The sequence below is a fragment of the Dipodomys merriami genome, unplaced genomic scaffold (assembly GCF_024711535.1).
Source record: "Dipodomys merriami isolate MVZ:Mamm:240054 unplaced genomic scaffold, mDipMer1.0.p SCAF_2, whole genome shotgun sequence".
NCBI classification, from domain to species: domain Eukaryota; kingdom Metazoa; phylum Chordata; class Mammalia; order Rodentia; family Heteromyidae; genus Dipodomys; species Dipodomys merriami.
This window is the reverse complement of record NW_027203381.1, coordinates 21,034,932-21,053,814: the sequence shown is the minus strand read 5'-3', so window position 1 is coordinate 21,053,814 and position 18,883 is coordinate 21,034,932. Positions and strand designations below refer to the sequence as shown.

At 39.2% G+C, this 18,883-nt stretch overlaps 1 protein-coding gene across 3 annotated transcripts in view; it reads right to left on the bottom strand.

The window, feature by feature from the left end:
- The window catches only part of Epg5 (ectopic P-granules 5 autophagy tethering factor), a 108,989-nt gene that overhangs the window by 21,523 nt on the left and 68,583 nt on the right, over positions 1 to 18,883 (bottom strand). For 2 of the 3 annotated variants that reach the window (XM_070029232.1, XM_070029233.1), the window contains exons 26-31: positions 17,059 to 17,230; positions 15,360 to 15,522; positions 5,766 to 5,908; positions 3,860 to 4,016; positions 3,032 to 3,226; positions 1,029 to 1,242 (exon numbers count right to left, since the gene is read on the bottom strand). In XM_070029232.1, coding sequence (XP_069885333.1) covers positions 1,029 to 1,242; positions 3,032 to 3,226; positions 3,860 to 4,016; positions 5,766 to 5,908; positions 15,360 to 15,522; positions 17,059 to 17,230 — 1,044 coding nt within the window. The remainder of the gene's footprint in view (positions 1 to 1,028; positions 1,243 to 3,031; positions 3,227 to 3,859; positions 4,017 to 5,765; positions 5,909 to 15,359; positions 15,523 to 17,058; positions 17,231 to 18,883) is intronic. The other variant, XM_070029234.1, reaches the window with a different exon arrangement.

Below are 18,883 nucleotides of genomic sequence, written 5' to 3'. Positions count from 1 at the left end.
GAGAAGAGCAAAGGGGAAAATCCTGTGAACACTAACATGGAGCTGGTGACACTGTTATTAGTAAGCTTTTACCTGAATTACTTTTTCTGGCCTATGTAAGTAAGTAGTTTACATTTGACATTCTCTTTAAAAGGTCTCAAAGAAAACCCACAACACTTGAGAAATTTTTGATAATGTGAAATAAAAATTAACTATGTATAAGTTCATTAAACAAACTATACACTTTTCTTTTTTATCTTTTTATCCCTTTTTTTTTTTGTTTTTGGTTGATTATTGGGCTTGGACTTATGTCCTAGGCACTGATCTACCACTTGGAGCCACAGCTCCACTTCTGGTTTTTGAGTGGTTATTTGGAGATAAGAGTCTCATAGGGACTTTCCTGCCTTTCCTTTGCTAGATGTGCTGTTGGTAGTAAGCAGATCCTCACCCATCTCACCCCATTTCAGGACAGCTGCAAAGTCAACCTAAGGAAGTCAAGGTTTTTGTGAGTGGGGATGGGAGGGAAAAACTGGGAGGGAAGAACATTGTCCAAGAAATGTACTCTTTACCTGACTTGTGTAACTGTAACTCCTCAAGATTTACACACACACACACACACACACACACACACACACACACACACACATATTTATTTAACATTTTTAAAAAGAAGTCATCTAGTGATTTTCAACTCCTGTGCTCCATTTTTTTGTACATTTCTGGATAATGTTAGCAGAGTGGTAACTGTGGTTATTAATAGTTACTGAGATCTAAAGTTATGTTTTTTGCTGTTCTGGGGCTTGAACTTAGGGACTTGTTTTCTCACTTGTTTTGTTCTGCTCAAGGTTATACTCTACCACTTGAGTCACATATCCAATTCTGGCTTTTTGTTGGTTAGCTAGAGATAAGACTCTTATGACTTTCTGCCCAGACTGGCTTCAAACTGTCATCTTCAGTTCTCAGCCTCCTGCATAGCTATAGTTAGTTATAAGCCACTAGCTCCTGGCTCACTGAGACCGAGTTAGACACAATTAAATGAAGACACTTACTTTGCATCAGCAATCTGAGAACATCACTGTATTGGTCAGGGAATTGGTAGAGAAGAAGGTAAGTCCAATGTTTACAGAAAAGATTAAATGGCATCAAAATATCTTCATCTGGTTCAAGGCCCCAGGCAGTAAGTGCCAAATGAATGGACTCCAGAAGCCTGGTACGATCAGACAGAGGAGGTTTAGTGGTGTTTAACCATTGTTTAAGATCGAACTAAAAAGAAACAGAAATAAAAAAAGTTTTATTTACACTAGAAAATTAAATGCTATAGAAATCTGTATAGATTTGTTTAAAAGTCAAAGATTACCTCATAATTACTATTCTATAAAAATGGGGACTAACATACATATAGAACTGGAGGTCTGACTCAAGTAGTAGAGTGCTTCCTTATCAAGTACAAGGCTCTCAGTTCAAATCCCAGCACCAAGAAATAAATCAAATAAACCAAGCCAATCAAATAAACAAACAAAAGCAATATACAAGTACTTGAACAAATACAAGAATTTCATCAAATAAAGAGAAGGGCATGGCTACTCAGGAGACAAAGATCAGGAAGAATATGGTTTGAGGCCAGCCCAGGCAAAAAAAGTTGGTAGAATTCATTACTTCAATCAGTAAGGCAGGCATGGTGGTGTGTACCTATAATCCTAGCTAAGTGGGAGGCATAGATAACAGGTAGGTGGATGGTGGGCTGAAGCTGGCCCCAGGCAAACATGAAAGACTCTATCCAAACAAAAAACTGAAAAGGAGCCAAGTGTTGGTGGTGCACATCTGTAATCATAACTATTTAGGAGGCTAAGATCTGAGTATCACAGTTCCAAGGCAGCCTGGGCAGAAAGTCCAAGAGACTTTTATCTCCAATTATCTCCAGTTAACTTACCAAGCTCCTTGACCTTTTGTGTTCAAGGCCAATGTCTAGTGAGGTCCGGCTACGGGATTAGCGCGCGCGCGTGCGCGCGCGCACACGCACACGCACACGCACACGCACACGCACACGCACACGCACACACACACACACACACACACACACCATATTTTTCAAAGGGACAGGGGCATGGCTCAAGTGGTTGAACACATGCCTAGCAATCAAGAAGTTCCAAGTTCATTCCCCAGTATCATAATATATAAATGTTCACCAATAGATTGATGTCATGATGTCACCCTCCCACTTCATTCTGGAATCTCAGAAGCAGTCTCCTCATCTCATAGTATTTTATTTGTAATGTAAAAATCTATTCACCATTTATTTATTGGTTTGTTTGTAATTTTACTCTGTTCCTGAAAGTGCTACACATTTCCACCTGTCTTGTCATAGTAGTAACTTCTCCATGACATGGAATTTTACAGTTCTTCTTCCCTATTTACAATGCCAGAACCAAGCAGCCACTTTATAGAACTATCTCAATTTAATAGCCATTTTTCTGAGCTGCCTCCAATATCTACTTCAGTTAATAAAATTTCAGGCTTTTGGTACTACCTTCCAGAATCCCATACTATAAAACATGTTTTCCCCTATTATACATTGAATCCAGTCTTTAGGCCCGAAAAATTGCCACAGTTTTATTCCTTTATAAATGTCAAAGAAATAAAATTGAAAGCAAAATAAGGAAAACTCTGACATTCTCAACTGGTCAAGTAAATTCACTGGATTTGTCTCACAAAGTTAATATTTTATTTATAATGAGGACAAAAGCAACTTGCTTGGATCTGGCTTATTCTAAATGAGAGTCTGATATTTATCAAACAGAATTTAGGCAAAAATTCAGGATAAATTTAAAACTATTATTTTAAGTATTTTCAAAAACTGTCCCTTTATTCTATGTCGAATAAGACTCGTACACAAGCAGCACCCTACCCCAAAAGAAGAAGCTGTGGAATCAGGATGCTGGAAAACCACCCAAAATATGGAAATGTCAGGCTGCTCGAAGATCACACAAAATATAAAGTGGGCAGAAACAGCAACTTCTATACATCCTAGCATCAGGACTGAGTCACTCCTCACCTTAGTGAGCAGCATGAAAATCATATCACTGTTGTCCTCACTTAGAAAGTTCACCACTTTCTCATAGAGCTGAATGAACTCAGCAGGCGCAGCATTGGGAGTGAAGAAAGGAGACAAAAGGGAACAGAGCCTTCTGTTCTTCAGAATGGTCTGAAGTACCTTCTTGCATTCTGATGTAGTACCACTGATAAACACCTCAAAAAAAAAATCAGAAGGGAAAATGTCACCAAGGTCTCTCCTCACCCTTTTTTACCTAAGCAAACAATCTTTACAGGTACTAAGTAAGGTGGAATTTTTTCCAAATGGAAATCAAGAGATCTAAAAGCAAGTGACAACTCATCATTTCCAATTCAGGTGATACTTGGGTAATCTGAATCTGGAAACTTCATTGTGTCCACTATGATTACTAAGGTATTCCCACAACATATCAAGAAAATAAACGTTTGAGCTTACAGATTTTATTGAGAAATGTTTTAAAAACCTTTAAAAAGCTAATTTTCATAACCTATAATTGGGATAACTTTACCTTGGTTTAACTTGGTTAACTTTCTTCTAGAATACAAGTGAAAATGTGCAATTTCCAGGAAGGCCTTGATAAAGCTAACTTTTGGCATAGATAATAAAAGATAAAGCTGATAGGTTTGAATTTTAAGGTTAAAAAAATAATAAGGTAAGAAACTAGAAAAATGTATTCATGACAGACTAGATATCAGATTAGCTAAAACTCTGAACCTGAAAAGCATGAAGCCAGTTCTTAATAGTATCTAACAAAGACACTGAGGCAACTCATCATATCTAAATAAGGCTAACAACAAGGTAATACCTTACCTGTCCCAAAATCTCAATGCATGAAGTAAAGAACTGTCTTGTAGGAGGATGGCGCTGAGTCTCATCACTGACATAATCCACAACAGTGAAGAAAAGGCTAATGCCAACTTTCTGAAGCCCAAGTATAGGTTGCAACTTGTAGGCATTGACTAAAGCCCTATGGGAAAATGTGGATACAAATAACTGCTGTCAAAGAATCCGTATTTGGGGTCTATATTTCTCAGATAAAAACTCTTTTATCTTCAGAGCCTCATGCAAATACCTTTTTAGATAATTCATGTATCTTCTAATACTCAACAACTCACTTTCAGCACATAGTAATTTCTATGCTTTCTTACTAAGGGAACAGAAACAGTTGTTACTATAATGACTAACTTTCTGTTTTTTTGTTGGTTGTAGGGCTTGAACTCAGGGCCTGGGCACTGTCCTTAAGCCTCTTTGTGCGCAAGGCTGCACTCTACCACCTGAGCCACAGCACCACTTCCAGTTCACAGGGGCTGGCTTCAAATCCTGAGTAGCTAGGATTAGAGGTATGATCCACCAGCACCCAGGTCTAACTAACAATTCTTACAACTTCTAAAGTTTATTATGTAATCCATAGTTGTATCCCATACATAATATATTTAAACACAATAACTCTGACTTTATTGCTTTTATATGTATTTTTTTATTTTTTGAGATAGTCTTGCCATGTAGCCCAAACTGGCCTTGAATTCTCAATCCTCTTGCATTAGTTCCCAATTCCTGGCATATCAGGTGTATACCACCCTACGTGGCTGATGTCTTATAATTTATTGATCAATTTATTAAATTATTTTGGTGCTAGTTCTAGGGCTTGAACTAAAGGCCCTGTGCTCTCTTCTTTTTCTACTCATGGCTAGCAATCTACCACTTGAGCCACACTTCCACTTCCTGATTCCTCTACATTTTAAAATTCAAAACACTAAGTTAAAAAAGATTTTTGTATGCAATAAGGCCTAGGAATAAACATATCCCTTCCAATTCTCATACTTTTTTAGTCCTTCCCAGTCTATGGTTCACCTGATCTGCTTCTCCTTCCCAGGCCCCTTAGCCCAACCCACAAAAGGACTTAATTTCTACTCTTCTGAGAGGATTAGCTGCCAACACCAGAATGTAGAGCCATCCATAAGCAAAAGAGTCAACCTCTTCCCTCCCCAGCTATTTATGGTAGCTTTGGGAAGAAAGAAGATAGTGAAGTTAAAGCCAGGAGCTCTAATGAAAAAACCACACCGGCCACATGCACAATTAACCATTACACCTGAGAACCCAAGTTCCCCTAAGCAACTGTAAATGAACTTCACTTAGTGACTTAGCATGTCACTGAATCACCTCATAATTCAAGGTATCTGCAAACTTTTCCTATGAAAGACCACAGAGCAAATAGAAAGTATCTGTCACATACCGGCCTGGTGCCAGTGGCTCATGCCTGTATAATCCTAGCTACTCAGGAGGCTCTGAATAAAGTCCATGAGACTCTTATTTCCAACTAGCCACCAAAAAGCTGGAAGTGAAGCTGTGACTCAAGTGATAAGAGAACTAGCCCTAAGCAAAAAAAAAAAAAAAAAAAAGCTCAGGGACAGCACCTAAGCACCCAAGCCCTGAGTTCAAGCTCCAGGACCAGCATATATACACATACACACCAAGTTACCTCTGTTGTTTTAGCTCAGAAGCCACAGACATTATAAAAAACATAGGTGAATGGATTCCAACCGAACTTCATTTATAAAAATGGGTATCAGGTCAGATTTGACCCAAAGGCTAAAGTTTGTTTATTTCTGTACTAAATTATTGGGTATGTGAGGTAAAGAGAAGATACAATAGCATGCATAATAATTATCAATAGTAACAAAACAGTTATTTATATTAAAATGTCATCAAAACTTACGTAATCAAGTTTTCTGCATGCACGGCAGCTTCTACAACATTAAGTGATGGGGATTTGGCAGCTTCTGCTTGCAACTGCTTTACTTCTTTTCGCAAAACATGAAGCTGCTGGCTTACAGCTTCATTCTTATGCATGCCTTCAAACTAATAAAAATTAAAGAGATTAACAGGTTTTTTTCCTACACGCTTCTAGGATAAGTATTTTATTACAAATATACTGCCATGTGATAAAAATGTTACAATTAATAGTAGAATTTAGCTCAAAAATGTGGTTGAAGGCCGAGCATGGTGGTACATACTCCTGAGGATTGTAGTAAAAAAAAAAAAAAAAGATGCCAGGTTCTATCTAAAAAACAACTAAAGCAAAAAAGAGTCAAGAGTATGGCTCAAATTGCAGAGTGCATGCCTAGCAAATCCCAATACTATAAAACAACAACAAAAACTTCTTTGAATCTGAGAGGGATAAGGAAAATTTGTCAAAAACTATTCAAAAGTAGAGGGTAAATCACTACTAAAGAGTAATCTTGGGGCTGGGAAGGTAGCTCAGTGGTAGAGCGCTTGCCTTGCATGCATGAGGCATAGTGATTCCTCAGCACCACATAAGCATAAAGAAAAAAGCCGGAAGTGGCGCTGTGGCTCAAGTGGTAGAGCTCTAGCCTTGAGCTGAAGAGCTGAGGGACAGCGCCCAGGCCCAGAGTTCAGACCCCACGACTGGACCCCTCCCCCCAAAAAAAGAGTAATCTTAGCACTGAGGAATAGAGGAGGTTCAAGAGGTAAAAGAGCTGCCTGGCCTATAAAGAAAAATCCTTTCTCAAAAAAGAAAAACAAAAGGCTGGGTGTAGCTCAACTACTGACTCTGAAGTTTTCTATGAAGAATCAAACCTAAATAGAATTATATCTACATATGATAGCCTTAAAAATGGGTATGAATGAAAATATACCAGTGATTCAGTCTTTTATGAGATATCCTTTATTTCATTTTTCAACTCTTCAAATCCTCATCAGAAATGATCCAATGTCTTCTACCACTAAGGCTTTTCTTGAGGCATACCAAGGCTCTCCTCTGTTGATCATCTCAACCCTCTATCCCCCACCCCTCTATGCCTTAACCCTCTATGTTCTTGCCATTCACCATCCACAATGCAACTTCAAACACTTGGGCTATGTGTGTGCCCAGAATAAAGACAACACAGATGTTTTTAGCATAAAACTGCCATTTTAAAAGTAATGATACATAATTATAAACATAAAAATAAGACAAAACGTGGAATAATGCCCAAATCAATTGCATGCAGTTCAAAGTCAGCAGGAGCAGAAAAGTCCCCATGAGACTTTCACTCAAAAACCAGTGGTGGTGCTGTAGCTCCATTGGTAGAGTGCTAGCCTTGAGCACTAAGAGGTTCAGGGATAGAGCCTAGGCCCTGAGTTTAAGCCTCACAACCAACAAAAACAAAACAACAAAAAAAACATTTATTTCAATTTAATTTTAAAATATCCTTTTTTGGATTGTGTCTTGCCTACTTGAGGTAGTTTTAACAGACTCTTTCTCTAACTGATGAGGACCTTCATAATAACTGGTTTTGTTGTGTGCATTTTTAATCTCCTGTTTTGGATGCAGAGGACATTCTGGGCCCAGCCTGCCACATAATAGATGTGGGGGTCCTCTTTCTGGCTTGTCTTCATGGCTTCTGACTTAAAGACTTATATGCTGGAAGTACTAATAGTGAGATGTCTTCAAGTATTGCCAAAATTGGGCACTCTGATCCTAATTTCAAAGCCACAGCAGCTATACCAGATGGCCAGTTCAAAACTACCAGCCTATTTGACTACAGAGGGAAATATGCTATGTTCTTATTTACCTTCTTCATTTCACATTTGTGTACCTCACAGCATCACTGCTTTCAGTGACAGGATTTGTATTTTTGTTATCTAGCACAGATTGACACACCAAGAAACAAAGAAGAATGAGGCCCATGAACATTCCCTTGACACATGTGAAGCATTCATTGCTCAGGAGTATAGAATCTTAAAGGCTGATGAAGACATCTTGTTCAGGGTCCTATTTAACATTGATGATGATGTATCCTTTGGCAGAACACAGTAAATGACCTTCCTGTTGGGCCTTTATGTAGGAGACTGAGGTGAGTTCAAACCTTCCATTTCACTGACAAACAGAGGAAAGTACTACGCTAAATGGGCTGCAACCATCAGACTTAATGTCTAAAATTAGCAAGTACTGAGCCCTGAGCCATTTTAGTACCAGGTTGCAATGGGCAGTTAAGAGAACAAAATCTCTTTTGTAGTCTTTTATATCAGAACTGAGAAAAATGGGGTAAAAAGGAAAGAAAAAAAAAAGAACAATATAATAGCTGTGGGATTTAGGAAGAAGAGAAAGGAAAAGTCCTTTGGCTGATGTCAGGGTTTGGGATTAAATAGTGTGGTATAGTTAAACCAGGGAGCAAACAAATCCTGGGGACTTGTCTTTCCAACATAGCAATAAATACTGAAAAGATCAGAAGTACATTTTAAAAATACAAGTTTTTTTTTTTTTGGGTCCGGTCGTGGGGCCTGAACTCTGGGCCTGGGCGCTGAGCCTCAGCTCTTCAGCTCAAGGCTAGTGCTCTACCACTTGAGCCACAGCACCACTTCGGGCTTTTTTCTTTTTGCTTTATGTGGTGCTGAGGAATCGAACCCGGGGCCTCAGGTATGCAAGGCAAGCGCTCTACCACTGAGCCACCTTCCCAGCCCTAAAAGCACAAGTTTTAAATCTCATATTCTCCTCTTATGATCTTCCCAACCACATAGATGAAGAGTGGATTCTACATTTTCCCTGTATATGAACCCATCCAGATCTCATTTTCAGCTACTACTTGCAATGGTTACATATACTTCTTCTGGAAATAATATATTCAAGATATTTACATTTACTACCTAAATACTCAAAGTACTTACATTTATTATCTAAATGCAGCCCGTATTTCTGTCAGAGTTGCTGTTGTAAGTTCTATATCAAAAATTGAAAGGTAATGATACCCTCTTGCTTACACAGAACCCCAGCACAGCATAACTCTGATAGTAAACTGAATGTACCTATTTTTTTATGATCATGATAACTTTCCTCTATAGAACTCACCAATGTTGTATAGTCTTTACTTTCCCACCACTGTTGAAAATGTTCTTAATTTAAGAACAGATGTGAGAAACACTGAAAGCATAATGACAAGAAGTCAAAGACAATAGAACAAAACAGCATGGTGGAAACCTCTCCATGAGTCATTTTAACTAGACAAAAAAAATTAGAGAGTTAGACAAAATGCATCCTTCAGCAAGTTTTTACAATAATGGGAGGCTCTCGCGGGTCTTTTCCATTTTTCCTTTCTAGGAATGGACCAATTTTTCACATGATAATAAATCATTCCTGAGTCTAGCAAGTATGCCCTACAATACCAAAGTACAACAAAAGAAACCAATTATAAAGCACTCCATTACCTCAGGGAATTCCACCGAATGATTAAAGGCTTCTGTTAGGCCAAGAGACCACAGAAGAAGCATGTCTCACTTCTCATAAAATATACTTGGCTTTTGAATACCCCAAGCAAGCTATACATAGTTCAAAGACTTGCAGATAGATGGAAATTTCCAGGACTTGACCTCCTAGAAAAATTCTATTGAGCAACATTGTGCTATAATGTGAAATTTTTATAAATAAGCCATTAAATCTATTTTAAACATTAAAACTACTTGCCATGAAGCTCCTTTTTAAAAAGTAATCCAATCCAGACTGTTAAGATCACAAACTTTGTAACTATATGAACTCAAAATGATACTCGTGTTTATTTAAATGAAGTTTGATGGGGGAACATATTAAAAAAAATAATAAGGTTTGATCGTCATGATCAGCTCATTCAGAATCACACTTCCAATCCTTAGAAAGTAAAGCTTTAGCTGGGTACTGGTGGCTCACGCCTCTAATCCTAGCTACTCAGGAGGCTAAAATATGAGAATCATGGTCTGAAGTCAGCCTGGGCAGGACAGTGCAGTGAGATTCTTATCTCTAATTAATCCCAACAAGCTGGAAGTAGAACTGTTGCTACAAGTGGTAGATCACTAACATTGAGGGGGGGAAAAAAACCCTCAAGGATACTGTACAGGCCCTGAGTTTAAGCCCCAGGACTGGCACAAAAAAGGGAAGGGAAGGGGAAGGGGAAGGGAAGGGAAGGGGAAGGGGAAGGGGAAGGGGAAGGAGAAAGGGAAAGGGAAAGGGAAAGGAAAGGGAAAGGGAAAGGGAAAGGGAAAGGGAAAGGGAAAGGGAAAGGGAAAGGGGAAGGGGAAGGGAAAGGGAGAGGGAAAAGGAGGGGGGAGGGGAGGAGAGAGGGGAGGGGAGGGGAGGGGAGGGGTGGGGAGGGGAGGGAAGGGAAGGGAAGGGAAGGGGCAAAGCTTTCTGAAGCCGATATAGTAAAATAAATCAGCACTGAATGGGAAAAGGAAAGGTCTTGAATCTTGATAGATGTGGGTTTCTACCTAAACCATTTATTAGCTGTGTTTTCAAAGTTTCTCTGAACATAACCCAATTCTATAAAGATTGAGATAATGCAAGCAAAGCACCTAAAATAATACTTAGGATATGGGAGTGCCAAAAGAAGTGAATGGAAAAACTCTTAACAGGCTGGGAAGGCAGTACAACCACCCTTATTGATTGTCTGGAAGGCAAGTGTATTTGAGTAGAAAGGTCAGATGAGCAGTGTACTGAAACTGATATGTATAAAAAGCACAGTAGGCTGTTTAAACGAACTGAAGAGTAAGAACAAGCAAAGAATTACTGCTAATGGAAACCTTATTCCCAGAGAATTCAGTTTGGCAGAAGGAACAAGTGACTTCAACCTACACTAAGGCACAAGCTGCCAGGAGAGGACAGGACTTCTCCATCTGGAAGGGCCAGGGAAAGCCTACAGAGCTTTCACCGGTGAGGTGAAGAGGAGATCAGGAAAAACAGGTGAGAGAACAGAACAGAAGCAGGACAGACATGGGAAAAAGGAATGGGGACGAATGAGATCACTAGAAAAAGATGAAATTATGAAAGGTTCTAGAATCATATTCCTTATATACTAGAGATCAAATGTAGGCTTCTAGCTTGGAAATGTCATCAGATCCGTGTTGGGAGAGATGGCTGAAAGAGTGGAAAATGGACTAGTCAGGGAGAAGAGTAAAAAGTCTATTACAAAAGTTCAATGGAAAAATGAGGCAGGCTACCATGTGGCACTATCAATAAATCAAGTTAGAAGGGAATCAATTTAAAGGGCAAAGCCAAAATCTTTTGGGAAGGAACTTGATGTGAATCACAGGGTGAGTGGGGTGTAAGGTCTCCAACTGGGAGATCTAGTTAAGTGGAATTATAAGAAGAATGGGTTGGAGAGTAAAGATGATAGAGTGAGGCCTCTGGAGTTTGAAGTATCTATAAGACATTTCAGTCGAATGATAAGCAGGCAGAAATTTAGATTTGAAACTCAAAAGAGAATTCTAGGCTACTCTGAGGATCTACTGAAGGTATCCACTCTCCAGAAAAAGAGTCTGTAAACATTTTCAGGAGCTTCACCAACCTTCTGAAGACAACTCAGAGACCCCAGATTAAGAACTCTAGCTCAGACAGTAACTGAACACAGATGATGCCATATGGAGAAGGGGATCAGCAGAAGAACCAAGCACAACCAGCAATCCAAGTGTTTTAACTGAGGAAGAGAAACTCTGAAAATGAGAAGTAGTCAGAGATTTAGAGGGACTAAAAGAGACTTCATATAGTCAAAATCACCAGAAGATAAGCTATTAAGCTTATCAAACTACCAAATAGAACCAAGAAGTCGATATGCAGCACATGTGCAATAGAGGACTTCTATCTTTTGCAGGACGTACTCTTCCAGTAATTTTCATGACAAGCCATAAACACTCAGAACTTACTCTCCCATCCTCCACTAATACCCCTTTTTCCAAAACTAAGTCATCCAAAAGCAAACCATCCATGTGCAACCTGGATGATCTCAGGTTCAAATACAATCTTTGGCCAAATATTGGAGTAAAACTAATTGATGTGCCTAGACAATCATACTTCACAGTAGAGTTTCAATTTTCTTCTACCTTGCTCTCAACAATTAATGAGTAGATTAAAAAGTAATAATCTTGGGGCTGGGAAGGTGGCTCAGTGGTAGAGCGCTTGACTTGCATGCATGAGGCCCTGGGTTCGATTCCTCAGCACCACATAAGCAAAAAGAAAAAAGCCAGAAGTGGCGCTGTGGCTCAAGTGGTAGAGCGCTAGCCTTGAGCTGAAGAGCTGAGGGACAGTGCCCAGGCCCAGATTTCAGGCCCCACAACCGGACCCCCCCCCAAAAAAGTAATAATCTTATCTTCAGTTCCTAGAACTATAATCACTGCTCATGAGTGCCTCAACTAGCAATTATTACATAAATTTAAGAAAACTGTTTTATAAGTTGTATATTGTAAAAGTTGTTTACTTTTACTGAGACTGAGCTTCTAGGGGTTAAGAGGTTAGGAGGCCCCCCAATTTCTGGATCTCTCAAATTGAATTCAAAGTCAGGACACCAAGTAGACAAGTAAAGCCAGGAGAAAAGTAAAAAACTTCAACATTTCTAACTAGGCTTCTATGTAACTTCTTTTTTTCCTTCTGCCTGTTCTTTCTCATGCATCTTTTGCAAACTGTATTTGTAGCTACCAATTTTTCTTTTATTTATTTTCTAACTCCCTCCCCTTAACCCTATTTCCTCCCACCTTTCAAGTACTCATTTCCCAAATTTCCTTTTGATATCTCTTTTTTTTTTTTTTTTTTTGATCGGTCGTGTGGCTTGAACTCTGGGCTTGGGCGCTGTCCCTACGCTCTTCAGCTCAAGGCGAGCGCTCTACCACTTGAGCCACAGCGCCACTTTCTCCCAAATTTCCTTTTGAGAAAGAAATGCACAAATATTTTTGTGTGTCTGTTAAAATATCTAAGCTATGGTTATAATCTATATTCTTCTGACATCTCTTTGAACAAAATAATTTTTTAAATATTTTAGAAAATGGTATGTGTTTTGTTTCAAAATTAACAAAACAAAAGCTTATAAAAGAACATTTTGATTCAATTTTTTAGACATGTGATCTCTTTTTTCTGGAAAGGAAAAGAGACAAGTCACTGTTAGGCTCCTTAGTCTGCCTCATGGTATTTTCCACTGAAAGATCCTGAGAGTTAACAGGTCAAACCAATAGACCTATTCTTTGGATGGGGCAGCAAATATTTGCAGATTTTCACAGAACAAGCCTCTCAGTCAGAATTAGTATTTATCTCACCAGCACTTAGAAAATATATTTTAGGAGCTTTTCTTTCTCTATATGGAATTAAGAACCAGACAAAGGTAGGTAGTTTTAAAACATGGAAAAATACTGTATTTGTAAAAGTACAGATTGGCAATAAGACATCTCTCTCTTATAACTGGATATATTTTTAGTTTCTTTCTCCAATTTGAACTTTATTATGACAAACTTCTTCTAGTGTTATTACTTTCGCAAGTGATGATTCTTAAATACATCTACCTTGTTTTTACTACAGCATTAGTAAATGGGGAAAATGCACTGAAAGAAAACTAACTTTTGAAAGCACTTGGTCAAGACAATGCAATGTTTAAGAATCTGATATGCTTCCAATAAACTACAGAGAAATGAATTGGACTCAACTTCTAGGTCAAATTTCTTCTTTAACCAAAAGGTATTTTTAAAAATTATTTTAAATTCATATATATGTATGTATCTGATTCCAAACTTGTGAAGTGTTATAGCACCACAAATAAAAAAGCATCCGCTTTGTGCTTGAGTTCCTACTTCAGATCTTTCTTTTTTATATTTTAAATCTTTAAGTGGTTGTACAAACAAGCTGCCATTTAACAAAGCAGTTTATGAATACAATATATCTTGATCAACATCACCCCTTTTCAACATTTTCACCCATCCCTCCAAATTTCTTAACTCTAGATTAGAAATAAATTTATAAATTTTCAAAGGTAATGAAAAACACAGTAAGTATAAAAGGTTATTGCAGAAAATTTATCCTAAGACGAGGAATCTAATGAAGAATAAACTAAAACAATTATAATGTAAGTTTACAAAAAAACAAGGACAAGTGGGAGGGGAGTGGGAGGGGGGGTGGCGCCAGGGTAACAAAGGAGTAACAAAGGATGAGCAAATACATTGAGCCAGTAGTTTAAGGCAAGTAATCCTAGCTTCTCAGGAGGCTGAGATTTGAGGATCATGGTTCAAAAGAAGCCTGGACAACAATGTATTTGAGACTCTTATCTCCAATTAATCACTACAAAGATGGAAGTGGAGCTATAGCTCAAGTGGTAGAGCACCAGCCCTGAGCAAAAGTGACAGTACGTAGGCCCTAGTACTGGCCACATAAAAGTCCTCAATTTCTAAAAGCTAACAAAAAAGAACTGTTTTTGTGCCAATGTAGTCTCAGGCAACAGGCAGTGAAATCTCCAAATAGTTCTTTCATAGCACTAAGAGTACATTATGTTTGCCTGCAGTGGCTCCTCCTAGAACTGCTACTTACTAGCAATTTCATATTCACATGGCACTTAAAATCTTTCTCTGCCTCTATTTCCTCATCTGGAAAATGAAGACACTATAATGCCCACTTCATAGGATTCTTGTACAGAAAAAAATAAGTTATGATTTGTTCTCCTGAGGTCTGCCTATAGTGAGAGCTTTGATATGTTAGCTTTGATATGTTAGCTTAGGGTCAGTTTCTACTCTCTAGTCTGTGTTTCTACTCTCAAGTTCTGTGTTTCTAGTGCAAGGTGACAGAGACACTAGAATTTGTAGCCATATTGTTACACATTTTTCATCTGCCTACTGGCAAACTCCATCCAAATAATCTGCCTCCCACATCCTTCTTACACTTAGATGTTCCCCACTGTCCAGGCATCCACTAGGGCTCCTAGGGATCATTCACACCAATCTTTTCTACTCCCCAGAACATCTGAAACAGATTTAGCTAGCCATTGGCCCCAAACAACACAATGACAATCTATTCCCTCATTTCTTCTAGTTGATTCCAAAGTAGCAGCCTCCTTGGGTCCGGTTGTGGGGCCTGAACTCTGGGCCTGGGTGCTGTCCCTCAGCTCTTCAGCTCAGGGCTAGAGCTCTACCACTTGAGCCACAGCGCCACTTCCGGCTTTTTTCTTTTTGCTTATGTGGTGCTGAGAGGAATCGAGCCCAGAGCCTCAGGCATGCAAGGCAAGCGCTCTACCACTGAGCCAACTTCCCAGCCCCCTCCTTACCTTTTGAGGATGACTTTAAACCCTTCCCTCTAAGAATCTTCTCAATAATTCTCCTTTTCCTTAAATTCCTATTTAAGCATCTGCCTTGGGGCACTAATGAGGCACTTATAGAAAATAAGATTCGCTCTGGGTATAATTTCATTCTCCCTGAAACTACAAAACGTTTTGGGATACAAAATCATGTGCTATTATCCATTCAATCTTTCTCAGTGATAGGCCAATTTAAGAGACTCAACTAAAATTCTCTAAATTATGAAAAATACAAGCAATCTTACCTGGACTGTTACAACTGCTGGTCCTTGGCATTTCTTACCCCCACTGCCTCTACATTCCAAATGTAGGGTAGTCTGCTCTTCTCGGTTAGTATACTGTTTGGGCATTGTGTCCAACAGCTCACCATCCAGGGCAACCTGCTGAGATTCCCGAAGAGCTGCAGTTCTGAAAAGCATCACCAAGAGGAAAAAGAAAACCAGGAGCAGTTGCATGAAAAAGGCTTCTCATCACCCTCAGCCAGCACTATAGCAAAAGATATGTGTATTCCATAGTAACAAAACACCAAGATGTGTATATACCAAGATTTGGCCAAATTCTATCTCTTGGCAGACAAACTAATCAACCTGAAAGTTAGGAAACAATGATAAAGCCTTATAGAAAAGTGAGAGCACTTTTAAATAAAAATAAAGCTTTGTTTAGAATCTGTTTTTGTTGTTGTTGTTGTTTGGTCAGTCAAGGGGCCTGAACTCTGGGTTTGGGCGCTGTCCCTCAGCTCTTCAGCTCAAGGCTAGCGCTCTACCACTTGAGCCACAGTGCCACTTCCAGCTTTTTCTGTTTATGTGGTGCTGAGGAATTGAACCCAGGGCCCCATGCAAGCACTCTACCACTGAGCCACATTCCCAGCCCTAGAATCTGTTTTTAAATGGATACAAACTATTTAACAAATGAGAATTTCAATTCATTTAATCATATTAAAAAGGTGACTTACTTCTAAGTGTTAGTGACTTTTTGGATACTGAAATGTCAAAGACTATGAACTCTAAACGTGAGTGGTAGGGCAAATGCTTAGGATGCACACGGCCATGGGTTCAATACTCAGCACCATCACTACCATCCCCCCCAAAAGAGCTACATGGTGAGTTGATGCCCTAATATATTTCTTATTATGTTAATGAACAAGTGCCCATGTGTATACACCATGCACAATCAATAAATGCCTAGATCTATTAATATAACTAAGGAAAAATACACCAACAAAATGATATACAGAATTTATAAAAATAAAGGTCATTTACTGTTAATAGGACACTTATTCTAGATGCATTCATCACAAGACTGCAAGCTAGAAATAAAAATTTAGCAAGTTGGGCTGGGAAGATGGCTCAGTGGTAGAGCGCTTGCCTTGCATGCCTGAGGCCCTGGGTTCGATTCCTCAGCACCACATTAAAAAAAAAAAAAAAAAAAAAGCCGAAGTGGCGCTGTGGTTTAAGGGGTAGAGCGCTAGCCTTGAGCTGAAGAGCTGAGGGACAGTGCCCAGGCCCAGAGTTCAGGCCCCACGATTGGACCAAAAAAAAAAAAAAAAACAGCAAGTTATTTTTCTCTATTTACTATGTGAAATCAAATCACCAAATGACATTCTTACATTTCAACCAAGTATCTATGTCAATTGTTTAAAAAACAGATTAACAGAGCAAATCAATGATAAATGAATAAATTTCATTTCAGTCCCTTCCAATACCATCTTCCCACTAGACACCCAGAAATATCCCCACAGGAAACAGAACCTTGAAGGTAAGATAATTTCAATGTGAATTTAAAAGACTTGTCACAACTTGTTTCACCAAGTAAACCATCTGAGCCAGTCTGACAAAATAACCTCATGGCAAGATTGCTGATGAGGAAGTGAATCTAGGTGATACATCAACCAGGCTGTCAGAGTACCAAGGCTGGGAGCACAATCCTAAGGTTTCATCATCTTACCTGGCCTGCTGCTGTAACAGATTCAGGTCTTTGCACACCAGCTGGGTGGTGTCCTTCTGATTCAGTAGTGCAGCTGAATTGATGACTGGCACAGGAGGCCGCATGGAGTGCAGAACAAGGTAAGGATGGGGTGCCTCATGCTTCCGCAAGTTACTTAAAATCCTTTCTTTAGCTAAAAGAAAATTAAGTCATATATATAGTAATGGAAACTAGTGGATAGTGATATGCTAAATAGTACAAAGCCCTGATCTGTTACTTTCATAGAGAATGGTAGAGATCTTCAACTAGTTTCTTAAAACCACGAAAGGCCTAAATGAATAAAGCCATTCCTTTTTGGTTCTTTCCAGTTTTGAGGGATCACTCAAATTCATAATAATATTCCAATAAAGCTACGAGAAGGTGGTACAACAGAAATTCTATCCTTTAAAAGTTTATAGTCTAATAGTAGTTAAAAAGTCAAAGCACATGATCTTCAATACTACTCTCAATAGTCTTGCATGACCTGCTAAGAAGTTTGAGCTCAACAGAAGTTGGACTTACTTTTAGTATAAAGGTGATCTATTAAGTGGCAGGTGGTGGTTATCATTTGGTTAATGGATGGGCAATGGGACAGGTACAGGGCAGGTAAACAGAGAAAACTTCAGGAAATGACACTGTGGCTCAAGTGGAGCACTATCCTTGAACACAAAGAGACCCAAGGACAGTGCTTGGGCCCTAAGTTCAAGCACCACAACTGAAAGAAAAAAAAAGAGAAAGAGAAACATGCCTAGAGGTATGGCTCAGTGGTAAGAGTGCCTGCCTAGCAAGCACAGGAACCTGAGTTCAAACCCCAGTACCACCAAACAAACCAGAAATTATACCCGTACCTGAAGAGAAACTTCTTAGAACTAAAAAAGAGAATTTTAGAACATAGCAGAGAGGAGAAAAAATCTGAAAGGAGGTCAATATTTGAGCAAAAAGCTAAAAGTACTAAGAGAAAAAAATGAATGAAGACATGAATATAAACTCCTCTAGCACCTAGATTTTTGCCTTCATACACTTAGTAACCTATTTTTAACAAATGATTTGTGGACTCCAAATAAGCAGACCAGTGCCATACACTATGCTAAAGAAAAGTGACAACAGGGGCTGGGAATGTGGCTTAGTGGTAGAGTGCTTGCCTCGCATGCATGAAGCCCTGGGTTCAATTCTTCAGTACCACATAAACAGAAAAAGCTGGAAGTGGTGCTGTGGCTCAAGTGGTGAAGTGCTAGTCCTGAGCAAAAGAAGCTCAGGGACAACACCCAGGCTCTGAGTTCATGCTCCAGGACTGGCCAAAAAAAAAGAAATGAAAAGAAAAGTGAAAATGTCTGTACCATGAAACTGTACTAGTGGGGCTGAGAAGGTGGCTCAGTGGTAGAGCGTTTGCCTTGCATGCCTGAGGCCCTGGGTTCGATTCCTCAGCACCACATAAGCAAAAAGAAAAAAGCCGGAAGTGGCGCTGTGGCTCAAGTGGTAGAGTGCTAGCCTTGAGCTGAAGAGCTGAGGGACAGTGCCCAGGCCCAGAGTTTAGGCAACACGACCGGACCCCCCCCCAAAAAAAAAACAAAAACTACTAGATCAGTACTGGTCTCAGAATGATTAATAAAATTTAAATGTTTGCTATTTCTGTACCAAATATAGAACTATAGGTATCCGATAAAATCTCTATCTTTCCTGTCTTTCTTTTCACCTGACCTACACATACCAACAGCAGGTGGGAACTGAAGAACATGAAGACAAATGCTGCTACAGACCCAGTTCTTTTCAATAGCAAGATAAGAAAGGAAGGGAGAGGTCAAGGAAA